Source organism: Malaclemys terrapin, chromosome 6, assembly GCF_027887155.1.
Source record: "Malaclemys terrapin pileata isolate rMalTer1 chromosome 6, rMalTer1.hap1, whole genome shotgun sequence".
NCBI classification, from domain to species: Eukaryota; Metazoa; Chordata; order Testudines; family Emydidae; genus Malaclemys; species Malaclemys terrapin.
The window spans coordinates 123,819,305-123,835,684 of record NC_071510.1 but is presented as its reverse complement, the minus strand read 5'-3'; the positions used below and the strand labels follow the sequence as shown (position 1 = coordinate 123,835,684).

Sequence of the window (16,380 nt, the reverse complement as noted above, 5' to 3'; positions counted from 1 at the left end):
ACAGTTTATGCACTAGATTCAAAATGAATTATTCATGAGATTTTGTCCATTGCATTGAACCTGAACCAAGCTTTGATGAACACTGCGAATCCTTTCGGGAATGTTCCAGCAGCATTTCTGCCATTATGTATTCTGTTTTGCCTGGGTCATTATCGGTCGTGGTGTCGTAGCAAAGACTACGATAATCTAACCTAATTTCTCTCCCGCTCTCAGGCACACATCATACTATTTATTCTGCATGTATTCACAGCATAGATATGAAAGGCTTCCCTTTGGGTCCCAGTGCTATGAGTGCTAAGTGCCCTCAGCTTCATTGACTTCATTGGGAATTGAGGGTGCTCAGAACCAGACAGGAAGTGGTTAGAACCTCACAGAATAAGGTGCCAATGCAGGATCCCTAATTCTTATGTTTTCTACCTAATTATAGAACAAGGGGCAAGACGTTCTGCTCATGCAAACTGGCATAATTCCATTGACTTCAATGTAGCTGTGCTCCTTTACATCAGCTAAGATAAATCAAGTAACTACTTGATTAAGAAATGTAAACGACTGAGATTCATCCAGCAGGGACAGGCATGCGTTAAAAATAAACACTCCGACATCACAAACTGATTTGATCCATAGTCTTTTTCAAGCGGATGACATTGAGGAATGAAAGGCATTCAATCACCAAATATTCTATTCCTTTCATATATTGTCACTGTCAATCAGTGGAAAGTGGTTATCTCAATGGGTTTGGCAGAGCCTTCAATAATTCATCCTTGACTAACATGTCAGGACTTTAACAACTAGTTTTCAATAAACAGGTGAAAATGTGCTTTACTTATTTTACATTTAAATAATTTTTACTTGACTATATCTTAGGGAAATGTTTTTTTTCTCCAATGGTTATAGACACTGGCAATTTATTTTTATAGCTCTCCTTACAGCCATCTCTCCCCCTTTTTAACAGGACTAGGTTGATGTTACTTCAGTGCATATTTAAATAAATGATAAAAAGGAGAGTGAGTGTATCTGCTAGATCACTTACAAGGAAGGTTAGGAGAAGAGAGAGCGGCACATTTTTACTTTGCTTCTTGGCACTTTGCTTCTTTGGGCTGGGAATAAATGGAGCCAGATTGTATTTTCAAGCACTGCGGGGAGGGATATATATCCAAGTAGTGATATGATGCATTATTCTATTTGCACTCAGGGCTTGATCCTTCAAAGTACAGAGACATTCCCATTGACTTTGAAAGGCACTTGGTCCTACTCAGAGTTGGTCCCTAAATGCTCCCACACCCCACTTTTGGAGGCAGGTGGGGGATACACAGCAAAGTGAATCACTGCTCTCTCTGGCACTGCATTTATATAAGCTAGCATCACTGCTAGAGGCTGGGTGAGTTTGTTCCAAAGCACTGGCAGGGTTGGAAGAAAAGGATAGGCCTAGAAAGGTTCGTGATTCATTTGCTAATAGTGGCAGAGTAACTCTTACTTCTTACGTCAACTTTGAGCCAGTGGACAAAGGCTACTGGGAAACCAACCCACTGGGAGCAAAATATAGAGGGGTGAGTTCTGGCAGCTTAGGACAGGTGTCACAAGCGTGCAGCCTTCAGGAAGGAGAGTGGTGCCACTAGCATTGACGGGTAGATGTTGTAAGAACAGAAAGCAGAGGCCCATTAATCTTGTTGTGGGATCTGAGTAATTCTCACTGTCTTAAACTCTCTCACCATACTCTTCTTACCTTATCCCCCTCCAACGTACATCTGTTTTTATTATTCTCTCTCATTTGTGTCCTTTATATATTCCAGCATCTATTCATCTACTGTTGTGCTCTCAATTTTAGGACTAATCCTCTTCCCGCCTTGTTTAGTTCTCTTAATAAATCCTGCTCTCCCACTTCCTTGCATATCCCAATTCAGAGAGACAGTGTGCAAGCAAATGCAGAATAGCCAATGGTTAGTGAGTTTACCTGGAATGTGGGAGACTGAGATGCAAGTCGCAGCTCCAACTCTGACAGAGTAAGGACTAAAACCTACATCCTCTACATCTTCAGGAAGGGCCCTAACTACTGAGCTATTGACTATTCTCAAAGGGCTCTTCCATCCATGTTTTTTCACGGGAAGAACTGGAAGGCTTTGGTTTCATTCTAATGAAAAATGAAAGCAACTTGTGAAACCTGCACAATTTTACATGAAACAGAATTGTTGTTTTCCATCTAGTCCCAATTTTGACCTCTCATCTCCTCCTCCACCTCCTCCTCCAGAGATGAGGCAGAATACCCATTACACAGGGGATTGTTTAGACAGAGAATTTTATTTAGTCACATAGGAAGTGACTTTAAATTTGCTTTTTAGCTATCCTGAGCACAGATAGCAAAGAAGTCACGTTTCTGTTAAAACAATTCAGCAAAGGGATTAAGCTCTAGGTTTCTGTGACCCAGATGCTCAGCTGGTTTAAGGCACCATAACTCCATCTAAGTCAATATGGCTTTATTGATTTACAGCAGTGAGCATTTTGAGTTAAAAATCTGCAGCTCCGGTGTATTGTTTTGCAGACAGTTAAGGAAAGTTGCAGTCAAGATATTGTAGATTTTGGCCATTGGCATGAGCTAAGCATATTCCATTCAAGGGGTATCCAGATTCCATGGCAGCAAGAAGAAGCCTTCAAAGAATCCAGAGATCTCATGAGGAAATATGAAACATTGTAAATAATGCTTTTTGAAATGAAAGTATTTCACTGTGCACCATTCCACGTAACCCAGGACAGAGGTTCCAATCATAGTTCTTTTGTGCTGCACAAAGCAAACAAACTGTTTGAATGGGCTTGTCTATATTATAAAGCTTTATTGTATTTGAACACAAATTGTTCTCATCTAACTCAAGTTAGATGACACAATATCAAGCATGACCTTGTAGGTCAGTGTAGGCGGGGAGGAAACACATGCAGCATCATGCCAACTGATCATGATTAAAATCTGCTGTGATCAAAAACTTTATTGGGATGCGGGGGGAGGGGAATCCAATTAATATTGATTTAAATTTGGTCCCCCCTTTTTTCTTTACGTTCTGTAAATAGTCAAGTTAATGATCTTTACTAGTGTGGACACATGGGGAATGAGAGTTGTTTTTTTTGCAGAAAATTGGGTTGCCCGTAGTACGGTGCAAACACCACAATACCAATTGAACAATTATTGGAATAGAGAGGCAAGGTGGGGGAAGTAATATCATTTATTGGACCAACTTCTGTTGGTGAAAGAGACGAGCTTTTGAGCCACACAAAGCTCGTCTTCTGGTCTAGAAAGGTACTCCAAGTATCACAGCAAAATGCAGGGTGGTACAGATTGTTTAGCATAAGTAGTTAGTACATATTCTATGGGACCATTCAGGGTAGTGTGGGCCGTTAACACCTCTGCAGTCATAGGATAAAAAGAGGAGGTTAGTGGGTTACCGATTGTTGTAATAATCCAAACATTTAGTGTTTGTTTAGTCCATGACTCTTAGTGTCTAGCAGAGTTATGAATTTAAGCTCCCAGGCTCATCTTTTGAAAGTGTTGGGCGGGTTTCCTTTGAGAATGTGAACTGATAGGTCAAGTATCAGGATATAGAGTGATCAAATTCACCTTGCATTTAGCTGTGACGTTCGGAGTACCTTTCCCAGACATGAAGAGGAGCTGTGTGTGGCTGGAAGGCTCATTTCCCTATCAACAGAAGTTAATCCAATAAAAGAAATTACCTCACCAACCTCGTCTCTCTAATATCCTGGGACAGACACAGCTACAGCTACACTGCATAGAATTCTGGGAATATTCTTTCATTGAATTACAGCTTCCACCTCTGTGTATTGATAGGGGAGGAGGCAGGCAAGCAAGGCAACTTTGACATGAACTATTTTGAGCCTGCTCCTCAGCTGACATCAATAGGTCTCACTCCATTGGGATCTGACCCACTGTCAGGTACGTGGTGAGTAAACTGCAGCAGGGTGGCTTCCCGAGTCGGTGAGTGCTACACAACTAAGCCCCTGCATAGTGCTTTCAATACAGGCAGAACAAGTCAGTAGAACTGTGTGAGTCTGACGACTTCCCTTGCTTCTCTTTATACAGGAAAAACAAAATAAAAGCTTGCAGGCTTAGGGGGAATTTAATTAATGTCAGTGGAGAAATTAAAAGTGGAAAAGGATAAGGGCAGGGACAGGGAAGTGAAAGGGAAAGCATAGCAGGAGAGTAGATGAAAGCAGCAGACAAACAAACAAAACACAGATTCTTATGTCTGTGCTTTGAAGGGTCTCTAATGAATTCCCCTCTTCGTCCTGACTACAGCCGTTATTATGTGCCCTGAACTGCAGATGGCTTGGCTCAGCAGCAGGGATGGGTTAGAATGGAAAATGCAGCCCCTGTGGCTGCCTCACAGATGGTGTACAGCAAAGGGACGGACAGTGCCCAATCATTGTCAAGCAGCCCTGTTTATTTCCTTATTTCAGAGTTTACTTGGGACCAGCAGGACAGAAATGCTTCCATATGGAGGCTTTTGTAGCTAGACTGCTTTTGTTGTGTAAACAATTCAACGGTCAAAAGGGTTCCTTTCCTTACTAAGAACCAATTAGAAGTGAAAAGAAAACTAGCAACATAGTCCCCATCTACAGTAGTGACTGGAAAACCTCTTTGAATTAGTCTGCAGGTGAAAACCAGATATGTTCATGTAACCACTGGTGACTTACATTCACATCACACCATGATTCAGCTGTCCTGAGTTTGTGTGACAGGGAGACCCTGAATCAGTGGGGCACGGGGATGAACCAAATCCTCAATTCCAAACCCGACCATTGTCACAGTGATTGGCTGATTTTCATTTTTCATGAGTGCCATACAGAAGCTCGATGTGCAGGATTGTGAATCAGAGACACTGAGGAAGGCACCCATCCTGCAAACATTTAGGCATGTGTAAGAGGTCCGGACTCACCCCTGCGGCACCTCCTGCTGGTCGTCCAGGGAATTAGTTGTTGTTGTTGTTTGGCTGTTTGGGGCGGCCAAAACCCTGGAGCCGGCCCTGTCTTACTTATAGTGTTCTCAATAGCCAATTGGTATTTGACCTACAGAAATCATCCTATTAAATGTACACACAAGAGCCACAATGGAATCCTTCTCCTCTCCAGCTACTGAACGGCATGAACAGCCACAATAATGAAATATCTTTAACTCTCATTCCTGAGGCAAACAATTCTGTCCCTGATGTCTATCCAAATTCATAAAATAAATGAATGAGCCATGTGCTTCATCCTGCCGAGTGGATAACAAACATGTTACTGTTCTTTAAGTAGAAAAGAGAGGGAACATTTATTTATGAATATGTCTATTTATTAATCCAGGGATGGCTCACATTTCACTCACTATGAAACAGAGGAGTTTGTACAGCAACAGCAGCACAAAAGTAAACTCTGAACCTGTTAGTTAAAATGGCTTCTGAAACAGAGACAAAGTCAGCCACCATTAATTGCAATCTGCTAGAAGTGTACGCACTCAAAGGGCCACTGTTTTTCAAGCTAACTCATGCAGACCACCACCCTAGTCCTCCAATTGTCTCTCTGAGATCACTGTGACATACTTATCCTAGAAGGTAGAACTCAGTGAGAATGCAGGTGACAGAATCTCACCCACACTTTTTAACCTCTAGAAGCCTTTTGGGGCTACATTGTGGTTTTACCAAAAGTCTAAGTAAGGGGCAGTGTGTAGTTGTGCTTAACCAGGAGCAGATCAGGAACCAGATTGTGTCTAAGGCCATGTCTGCTTTATGCCAGTATAGGACTGCCAGTATACTAGACCAGAAAAGCATTCTGAGTGTGGATGCAAAGTAAATTAGCAAAGCTGCTTTTGCTGGTATATCTTATTCCAGCCCCACCCCAAGAGGAAGAAACTTACAACAAGACTCACCATCCCAGAGCACCCCTTTGCAGCATAGTTTGGCACTGCAGCCTTTCTGCCTCAGTTTCCCCACCATGTTCTTTGGACTATTCCAGCCACAGATATGACTTGATCCTCCAGCCAAGCCACATTAGAAAATTCAACCCCTCCCAGGGTAACAGAGTCCCTTAGATAAAGTACAGCAAAAGCACAAAAGGAAAGAAATCTTTGGCCTAGCCAGGTTCGGCATCCAGCCCCCTTCCTTACAGGCAGGCCCAAGGTGCAACGGGCTGTCTCAACACCCACCAGCAGGTACATGTTCTCTGATCTGCTCAACCATCCAGTCCAGGCCCACCCTCCTACAAAGGACTCTGGCTGGCACACTCCTCAGACAGCTCCTAGCCTTCAAGCAGGCTTCCGGCCCCCAGGTAGGAGCAGTCTGGCTGCTCTTCTCCCCAGTCAGCACCCAACTGCTGGGCTTTCCTCCTTTAAGTCCAACGCTCAGCACAGGTGTTGCGGGACACAGCTTACTGAACAGGACTGACTGGCCCCAGGTCACTCATTACACGCCCCCAACCTTGCCCAGCCCGAGGGCAAGCTCTATAATCTAGGAGGGCCTCTCCTGTACTCTTCAGACCTGATTTATTTATGTCTTCTGCCTCAGGGTTGTGTTGGGGTCTGTGCTTGTAGATGCTCTAGCTCCCACTCAAGCTTACTGACCATTGAGATTAGAAGGCTCCTCTCCCTTAGAGTCTCCTGGTGGTCTTATAACAGTTGACCTCAGGTATGCTGATAGGGAGTGAGCCAGGGACTACAATCCTCTGCTTCTCCATAAGGGACCGTCTGGGGTGCCACTGCACATCATGTGGCCTCAAGCTACTGCTCCCTGGCCCTTATCTCTGCCAAGGACTCTCACAGTTCTGTCACTAGACTACACATTAGTCCCTCTTGGAGCTGTGGGGCCTGTTCTGGGGTTGTCAGAATGTCTTTAAACTGTTCAGTAAACAAGACCTGGTCTCTAAATCCAGCTTTCTCTGGCTTCCCATTCGTTAGAGAACCCAGCTCTTGCTTTCTATGCTTCTACAAGGGATGCTTGCCTTTGATCCCCCTTTTTACAACACTTATTGCTACCTGGAGCACAGCCAGTTCCTGCACCTGCAAGCATTTTGTCATCTGAGTTTGAGAGCTGCTCTGTTGGGCAAAGACCTCTGCCCCATGCTCATCAGCCACAGAAACCCTCTCCTCAGATCTCACCCAGCCCCTCATAGATGAGTCTGTGGAGTAGCATAGGAAGGAGCTACTGTCACCCCTGGTATGTCTGTTGCATACACCATCTCTGCAGGTGGGTTGGTCTTTGGGACATATCCCTGGGCTGGGAGAGAACTTGCTCCCATCCTCCTCTTAAGTCCAAGCATCCAGCAATGCCGTAGCAAGGCAGGGCTAATTGTATAGGGCTGACCCTCCTGGTCTTTAAAGGGGCAGGCTGCCCTGTTATAAAATATACTAATAAAAGTGTAATGTTACAATTATAGCTTTGTCTGCACTAGGGGCTTTTGCCAGTTTAGCTGTGTTGGCCAGGGATCTCTTCTCTTCACAATCCTGACTGACATAACTATGCCAGCAGACGTCTGGGCATAGACATGGCCTAGGAGTAAGAGTCTGGTCCCTGTCTCGCCTCTTGTGCCTGAGGGCAAGTAATGTGAGTAAACCCTGTGTCTGGTACAGATTCTTTCTTCCACTGTGCTGGTTGAGTCGAGCAGGCGGGCACATTGCGGGTTTTGAGTTTTTACTTCTGCAGCTACTTTCAATGGCATCCCCTCTCCCACCCCCACCCCCACTTTGTACCATAACCAAACAGATTTATTGAAATGTTTAAAGGAGCCGTTGAGACGTGTAACTACTGACATGCCATTCCCATCAGGTTCAGCAGAGCTCACATTTGTTGACACCCCAGGCCAGTCTGTTCTCCTAGACCTTCTCTTAAAAGGGTAGTTTGAAGGTGGGTTAGAAAAGAAGGAAGGAGAAGAATGTTATGGTAGGGGTGAGTTTTACTGATTGATCAGAGACAATCCTGTATGTGTTCTTATTATTATTCAGTTTCAGTAGCATCCGCCGAGTGCTCGTCACTTTCCACTCAGAAAAATCAATCCCTGTCTTGAGCAGCTGTGATCTATTGTATAATACCACACAAAGGTCCAGTCCTGCACTGTGATCTGTAGAGGGTGAGTGCTGCCCCTGTATTGATCACAATGCAGGATTAAGACCTAATACTGTGCAAAATGTAGTACTGTGTTGTGTACGTTGCATATTGTATATGTTTTGTGACACACCTATCTAGTAAGTCTAAATTCACTGGCGTTACAGCAGAGATGAACTGGGCCCAATGTGTTTGAAGTGCAGATATGAACTTTGAAACTGTTACTGGAGTTACTGGACCAGGTTGTCTGATTCATCACGTTTATGCTCAGTGAGCCAGGAGATTTGGTTCTCTGCTTGGCCCTGGAGCACACTGGGGGCTGCTCTAACTTGTACCTCATGGCAATAGTCCCCAAAGGACAATCCAGCAGCTATGCTTAGCCAGAACCCATAATGCTACAGCCAAATTCCTAACATATCCCCTGTGGTGTACCTGTAAGGCAGGCGGTATACAAGCTGGTTATAATGTCACTACATTTCCTGAGGACCTCCCACCACTGAAGAAATCCCCCGGGAAAAGCACACACCCAGTCTCTACTCCTTTGCACTAGCTGGAGAGGGAGCAGAACAGGACAGAGAAACTGCCCCACTAAAAGGCTGTTTATAAACTGAAGTAGTATGAGTTTGTGGTTTCAGTCCGGTTTCTAGAGCATACCTTTTCACCTCCCAAAAGCCAGGGCTACGGTTACCAATTTGGTCCTGATTCTGCAAAAATATCCTGAAATCAGTGGACTATTCACCTGCTTACATGTTTGCAGGACTGGGGCATTTGTGCAGCTGTCAGGATCAGAGAGAACAAACAGAATGAATGGACTGTGGAACAGTTAAATACCGCTGACTAGATCGGGTGAGGAAAGGCATTTTTCTTTGAGTGTGCATACAAAAAAAATGTTCAACTAAAAATCAGAGAAATTATGAAGAACACCCGACAATCAAAAATGTTGTGGGTTTTCTGGCAGAAAATATTTGGGTTTTGGGGTTGCTAAACCTATCATCATTTATATCATCAGGTTTTCATTTTTCCAGTGCCAACCTGAACATTTCTCAAACATGCTCATTTCTTGTGAGAGAAAAAAAGCCGTTTTCCATTCTAAAAAAACTCTGTCAATGCAAAGTTTTTGAAGATCTCTACTTCTGACCCAAGACATGATCCCTTCAGGTCAGGTGAGGGGGCAACTCCACTACACCAGCACCTTTTACCACCAATAAATTGGCTTTGGCTAAATGGTATTATGAGTAACATTGCCGATCATCTTCATGCAGCCAGGCAGGTCTGACTTCTATCAGGACATAGACAAATCTGACCAGCATTGAAGCATCCTTTAGGGGGAGGGATAGCTCAGTGGTTTGAGCATTGGCCTGCTAAACCCAGGGTTGTGAGTTCAATCCTTGAGGGGGCCACTTAGGGGTCTGGGGCAAAATCAGTACTTGGTCCTGCTAGTGAAGGCAGGGGGCTGGACTCGATGACCTTTCAAGGTCCCTTCCAGTTCTAGGAGGTAGGTAGGAAATAACATCCCTCTTGAGGCACAATTATTTTATTCAAATGTTAGGATAGCTCAACTTGTTTGTGTTTTATGCTATGCTTAGCAATAATTAGCTGAGAGGCTTATACAAATATTTCACAGAATGTGTTGTAATTAATTATTATTGGTGGTGTTAAAATTAAGCTGGAAATGAATGGCCTCCAGAATTCAGTGGCTGTTTTTTGTGTGTGTATTACTGAATAAAAGAGGTGGTTAAACCAAGCTGGTTAGACTGTATTGCTTAGCTGGGGTCTCTCCTGGAACTAGACTCCCCACCCAGGCCCAGCGCTATGAATAATATTTATAAACAAACCCAATCTCTCTCTCTCTATCCTCTCTCTCTAATCTCTCCTTATCATGTGCGCGCGCACACACACACACACTTTGTCAAAAGACTAATTAAGGTTTATGAACCTTACAAACCAACACAGGATAAGTTGGGATTTTAGTACAGATTAGGGTGGAGGAGGGAAAAAAGAAACAAGAGCCGGTGGAGGAGGGAAAAAAGAAACAAAAGCCAGAGCATAGGAAAAATTGGTGGGGGCTGAGCACCCACCGGCAGCTCCACGCCCCGCCCCTTCACACCAGCTCACCTCCACTCTGCCTCCACCTCCCCTGAGTTGGCTGCCACATCCTGCTTCTCCCCCCCATCCTCCAGCGCTTGCACCGCCATATAGCTGATTAGTGCAAGCCTGGGAGGGAGGGGTGAGGAGGAGGAATGCGGCGTGCTTGGAGAAGAGGCGGGGCCAGGGCGGGGATTTGGGGATGGATCCAATGGGGGAGGGAGGGGGCGGAGTTGGGGCGGGGGAGAGCAAGCCCCCTCTGCCTGTGCGCCGGAGCACAAAATATTGGGACAATTCGCGTCCCGACCGAACATCGGTCGCGATGCAGGACAAATAAGTAAAAATCGGGACGTCGGGTCACCCTAGTACAGATCATTATAAAACAGGACCAGTGCAAAATTTGCTTTCAGGTCCAAATGGCCTCCAAGGCAGTACGGTTTCAAAGTGCAGACTGTGGGTCCATCTTGAATCAAAGCACTGAAAGATGAATGGCTTTACTTGGTCTCAGCCCCAAGCTGGTTGAAATAACATTTTAATATTCCTCTAGAACTCAGAAAGGGATCTCTCTTTTCAAAACATAATATATAGCGGTCAGCTTACTTTTGAAGAACAGAACACTATCACTTCCTCATTAACTATAGTGAAACAATTTGCCCAGTTATAATATGCCCGAGTAGCTTTGTTTCTGTACCTTAATTGAAATAAGCTCATAAAACAAAGCTGGCTTCTTCCTGCCCTGGAGTAAAATAGATGCAATTATTGTTTGTGGGATGAAATTGCAAATTTGGAAACCTTAAATTAAGAATCCTTAAAACCTTTTGAAGTTAACACATGACTGTTCTTAACTAGCAATAAGCTAGGAGGTAAGGTTCAGATCTGATTTTGGTTGGGATTTAGCATAGGATTCGAGATTTGGGTTCAGGAACTAGGGTTAATTCTGGATGCCCCACCATTAAGATTTCATTAGCTCTTCCTGTAAGATATCTGCTACACTGAAGGGGATAAGTGTTGTGAGATTGGCTATTCTAAGATATCTGCCATTTTGGGACATAATCTTGCAAGAAAAACAGTTCAGCACTATCCAATCAGAACCAGAAACTAGGCCCCTGCTAATTTTGCATTCCAATCTGGAACCAAATCTTGAGCTTCAAATCCCAAATATGACTCCACCTAAAGATTGAAAGCATTCAGGTTTGGGGTTCGAGCCGTATTTCATCTCTCCCTGGACCAGGATTTTCAGCAGAAATCTGTCAGCTCTGTTGGTAACAGAGTTGACTTCTGCCCTTATTTTTCCATTGGCTTTTCAATCATAGAATATTAAGGTTGGAAGAGACCTCAGGAGGTCATCTAGTCCAATGCCCTGCTCAAAGCAAGATCAACCCCAACTAAAATCAACTTTTGTTGCCATCTTCATGGGAATTTGTATATACATTATAATTTTGGATTTGATCACAATATCACAACATCCACATTTCACTTTCACATTCACGACAGGAACAAACTTCAGCATATTTCACCTGTTATTTCCCCCTCCAAAACTACGATTAACAGCAAATCTCACATGATTTCTGTACAAGCCATAAATCATTCCAGGTTAATTCAAAACTCCATCTAGATTTGATCAAAACTTTTTGCCAGCCTGGTGAAAGTTAGCTGTTCTGTTCATTCCCTCTGGGGCACCTGGCATTTGCCACTGTTGGAAGACAGGATACTGGGCTAGATGGACCTTTGGTCTGACCCAGTATGGCCGTTTTTATGTTCTTATGATCCCAAAGCAGGTGATTCTTTTGAACAACAATTGGTATTTTATTGCAGATATTTTCCCTAGCACTTGTAAAATTGGGCCACATTCTTCTTCTATTTATATCAATGATACTAATTTGGTGGTAAATGAAAGCAGAACTGGGCACGAGTCTAGTAAAGAAGCACCTTAGTGATAAATAAAAGCCATACATTTGCTTGTTGAGTTTATCGTGTTTAAGATAAGCAACCAAAAGTCTTGGCTTTGCAAACTTAGGTGGGACATCTTAAGACAGTGGGTTTTTTTGGTAGTTAGCTCTCCAATGCTGTATGATTTTGGCCATGTCATAAACCCTTTAAAGACATATTTTCTTATTATATTTCTTCCCTCCTCCTTACAAATCAATACAAAGGCAGAAGTGCAGATGCTTAAAAGAAGAGAAAAACTTATCTGCAGGATTTTTTTTATATCGGTGATTTCATAATACACCAGTGGCACCAAATGAATAAGTTCCTGTGTAGTTTCCAGGCCAGGAATGACTGTGGGGAAGTAGAGGTTCCCTAGCTGCCAATATCTGTGTTGTATGTAGGGATGAATAATTTGAAGTCTTTAAATCATGGTTTGAGGATTTCAATAACTCCACCAAAGGTACCTGGTCTATTATAGGAATAAGTGGGTGTGGTTCTGTGGCCTGAAATGTGCAGGAAGTCAGACTAAATTATCATGATTGTCCCTCTGACCTTAGCGTCTATGAGTTATTTTGCATCAGATAAGGAATTGCCTGAACTTTACCACAAAATTCAACAAAATCTATGTCTTTCCATAGTCAATAAATGTTCATATGGGGACAGATTGTGAACTCCTTAATCATGTTGAACAATAACTGACAATATGAGTAGTCCCATGGAATTCAGTGAGGCTGTTTATGGAGTAACATATTACTCAGTGTGAGTATGGGGCGTGCAATATAGTTCTTAATTTTCATTGAATCATAGAAGATTAGGGTTGGAAGAGACCTCAGGAGGTCATCTAGTCCAACCCCCTGCTCAAAACAGGACCAACCCCAACTATATCACCCTAGCCAGGGCTTTCTCAAGCCAGGCCTTAAAAACTTCTAAGGATGGAGATTCCACCAGCTCCCTAGATAATCCTTTTCAGTGCTTCACCACCCTTCTAGTGAAATAGGTTTTCCTAATATCCAGCCTAAACCTCTCTCACTGCAACTTGAGATCATTGCTCCTTGTTCTAATCCCCCCGCCCCGCTCCACACACATGCTCCATCTGCTTTGCTTGCTTCCAACCAGGGCTGGATCAGGAAATTCCAAAATATTAGAAGTCTTGTTTAAATGAAACCATCAATTTAATTTCCAAAGCAAGAAGATTTGGATTAGTTGGAATAAGCTTCATGAGGGCATCATGACTTTTCAAATACTAGAAATGTATTAACCCTTTGAAGTTTCCTTAATTTGTGTCTGAGATTCATCTCCCATAATCCAATTCCATTATGAATATTGCAGCATGTATATCTTTACTTTGAAATGTCATAATAGTTGGGGAACTACTCTTTTAGAATAAATGGTGCTTGCATAAACGAAGTAGAAAAAAATTGCTGCCACCTTTGGGATACTCTCAGCAAAAACAAGTATCGGTTTGTTGAAAGTTACAATAGAAAGATATTTCACAGAGATCCTGCTTGCTGCAGAAAAGTGAGTTGCGAAATACATGCAGTAAAATAACATAAGAAGCCCAATTGTGTTTTATGTAGTGAACAGCAATCATTTCTCAATATACCACTGCAAAAATTGTCACCTGCTTGGTTAGATTAATATTTATGGGGTATAGTCCTCTTAGATGAAGGATGCAACCCTAAAACTAAAACCAAATGGAACACTGGCTACAGCATATGGATATACAGAATGATATCCTCACTGCTTAAAATATAACTATCGTCATCTAGTCTTACCAGGTAGGTCACAAACAGTGCATGGCTTGTCTACATATCAGTAGTTTAGTTTTACAGCTTGTTTATTCTGCTTGCCCTCCGACTTGCATGGAGGCTAGTCTGTGAAATTCTGTATCCCAGTCGTATAGTCATTTCCAGCAGATTTAATTATATACTTGTTTTGCTGGGTTAAATATGCTGGCTACCAAGACAGACCCTGCATGCTCAGCAAAGTCTTTTCTTTTCTTTTTTTTTAAAGATCAGGGAACGTTAGTGTCAGTGAGAATAAATCAAAAGGTGATAACATCTGAGAAAAAGAAAACCTCATACAGAGAAAAATAATAGCTCCTCTGAAGAGATGCCACCACAGACAATATCATGTCTTTCCAGCACTGGACAGCGATATTAAAATATGCTGGGTATCAACCTTGTCAACTGGAGAGACAGTCAGACATGCATCCTATAACTTTCCAGACAGGAGGTGCGAGTACCACCAGCAGAGCCATAATGACACACGGTAAAGAAGTAACTTGGAAGCTGTGTCATCTTCCTCACTTTCCACGGCAGACCTGACTTGGCAGTCGGTTTTGCAAGTGGTCTCTCTCACATGCCTCTATGAAGGATGATTTACAGGCCCACAAGTTACACATACACTGCCCAAGCTGCCAATACCCCTTAAAAAGCGCTACAGTGGCATTGCCTCATGCAGAACTGAACAGTAAGCTCACAGTAACAAGCTGACTGTACCCCAATGTCTGTAAAGGAAAGAGAAGGCTGGCTAAGAAAAAAAAAAGTATTACAACATTTTTCTCTGCAACAAAATTAAGCTGACTCATGCCCCTAGTCGTTAATTTCAATTTTTTTTTATCCAAACCATCTTCAACAGAACAGGGGGTGGGGGAGAAGCCCCTTATTAAGCCAACCTTGTTCTCAGAAGTTTATACTCTGACCCACCCCCTGCTGTTAATTAAAAAACTTACCGCTTTTGCCAACTCCCCCAGCTCCCAGCATCACCACCTTGTACTCCCTGGAGCCTGCTGAAGAATTGCTGGAGGAGCTGATCATTTCATTTTCTAGCTCCATCTTGCACAAGGGACCAGAGGAGAGTGAGGAGGAAGAAAAAGCAACTGACAGGTGCTTGCTCTGATCTTAAACAACTATAAAAGCAGCATAAAAAAAAGAAAGGTATGATACAAGAGGTACGATTTATCAGCCTCACACTCACGGCTGTTCCTGTGGTAGCTGGAGAAGGTCTCATAGCAACCACTTTAACAGCTTCCAATAAAAATCTCTCTCTGCCCCCTCCCATCTCTGTATCATTCTCTCTATGTATCTCTTCCTGGACAGGAGCTCTGGTGCATATGGTTGTTTCTGTGTCATTAGATTTTAACTAAGCGGAGCCTCAGGAGGAAAAAATTGATTAAATATCTCTTAATTTTTAAGCTTCTCAAAGCAGAACTTATTTTATTTTAAAGAGAGAATGGAGGCGTATCAGACAGTTGCTTTGCCACTGGGGTGTTAGCCTATGTTGACTGAAGTTGCCAGATTTGCACTCAGTTGAGTCATCCATTTCCAGAAAATTAAAAGACAGCTTTATTAAAGACTTTTTTTTTCTGTTTTTCAACAGTTTCACAAATAACACAACCTCTACATTTTCGGATTTTCCATAGCATCCATTGTTTTAGTATCGTTCACAGATAGAAGTGTTGAGTTTGATTCAATATGATTATTTGTAGAAATTTGCTATTTCTTCCCATGAAAAGATTAAAAAAAAATTAATGAAAAATGGCCACTATTTGAGAAACATCACTAATTATTTGTGAGTGTTTGGACAATGGTTGGATAAGCATGGAAATATTTGTAAATCCCCAAAGTTTCATAGATTTTAGCAACCAGGGGTTATCTGGCCAAATAGTTTTACCAGCAGTTCATTATTTATTATTCTCCTTTTTAAAATATTTCAGATACCCACTGAATAAGTGGGTCAGATAAGTCACGACCAACTGAGCAACCCGGATAATGAATAGCAAATAGGCAAAGCATGAACACAACTCAAAAGGTTTATAAAGGGAGGGAATGGGAATAGAAGAAAGACAAAGGTAACTGCTGAGATCATGGGGTTGCGCAGGAACGTGCGTGCACATCTGGAAGGCTTTGTTCCTACTCCTTCACTTCTTGTAACTGTGTCACAAGATTTAAACAATTGATAGAAAGTAGCATCCAGGCTTTAAAATGGGGGAAAAAAATCAGTAGTAGAACTGGTTGGAAAATAGGGATGGGAGGAGATGATCCGGGGGGGTTGACTTTTTGTCAAAAAACTGGAAACTTAAATTTTTTGGGAGATATTTACATTTTCTTGGTTTTTGGCTGAAAATGGTCAGTTTTCAATGTTTTAGTTTTCTGATGAAAATTCGGATGTGAGGAATGTAGGCTCTTTCCGTGTAACATTTTGTCAATCAAAAACTCAATTTTTCCTGAGCAAAAATCTTTGATGCAAAATTTTTGACCAGACCTATTCGAGAAATCCAGAGGTTCGTTTC

The 16,380-nt window shown here is 42.6% G+C and overlaps 1 protein-coding gene across 1 annotated transcript in view; it reads right to left on the bottom strand.

Moving 5' to 3' along the window:
- RIT2 (Ras like without CAAX 2) overlaps window positions 1-14,989 on the bottom strand; it is a 267,783-nt gene extending 252,794 nt beyond the window's left edge. Inside the window, exon 1 of the mRNA XM_054032420.1 lies at window positions 14,821-14,989. Coding sequence (XP_053888395.1) covers window positions 14,821-14,923 — 103 coding nt within the window. The 5' untranslated portion in view covers window positions 14,924-14,989. The remainder of the gene's footprint in view (window positions 1-14,820) is intronic.
- Window positions 14,990-16,380: the final 1,391 nt, after the last annotated feature.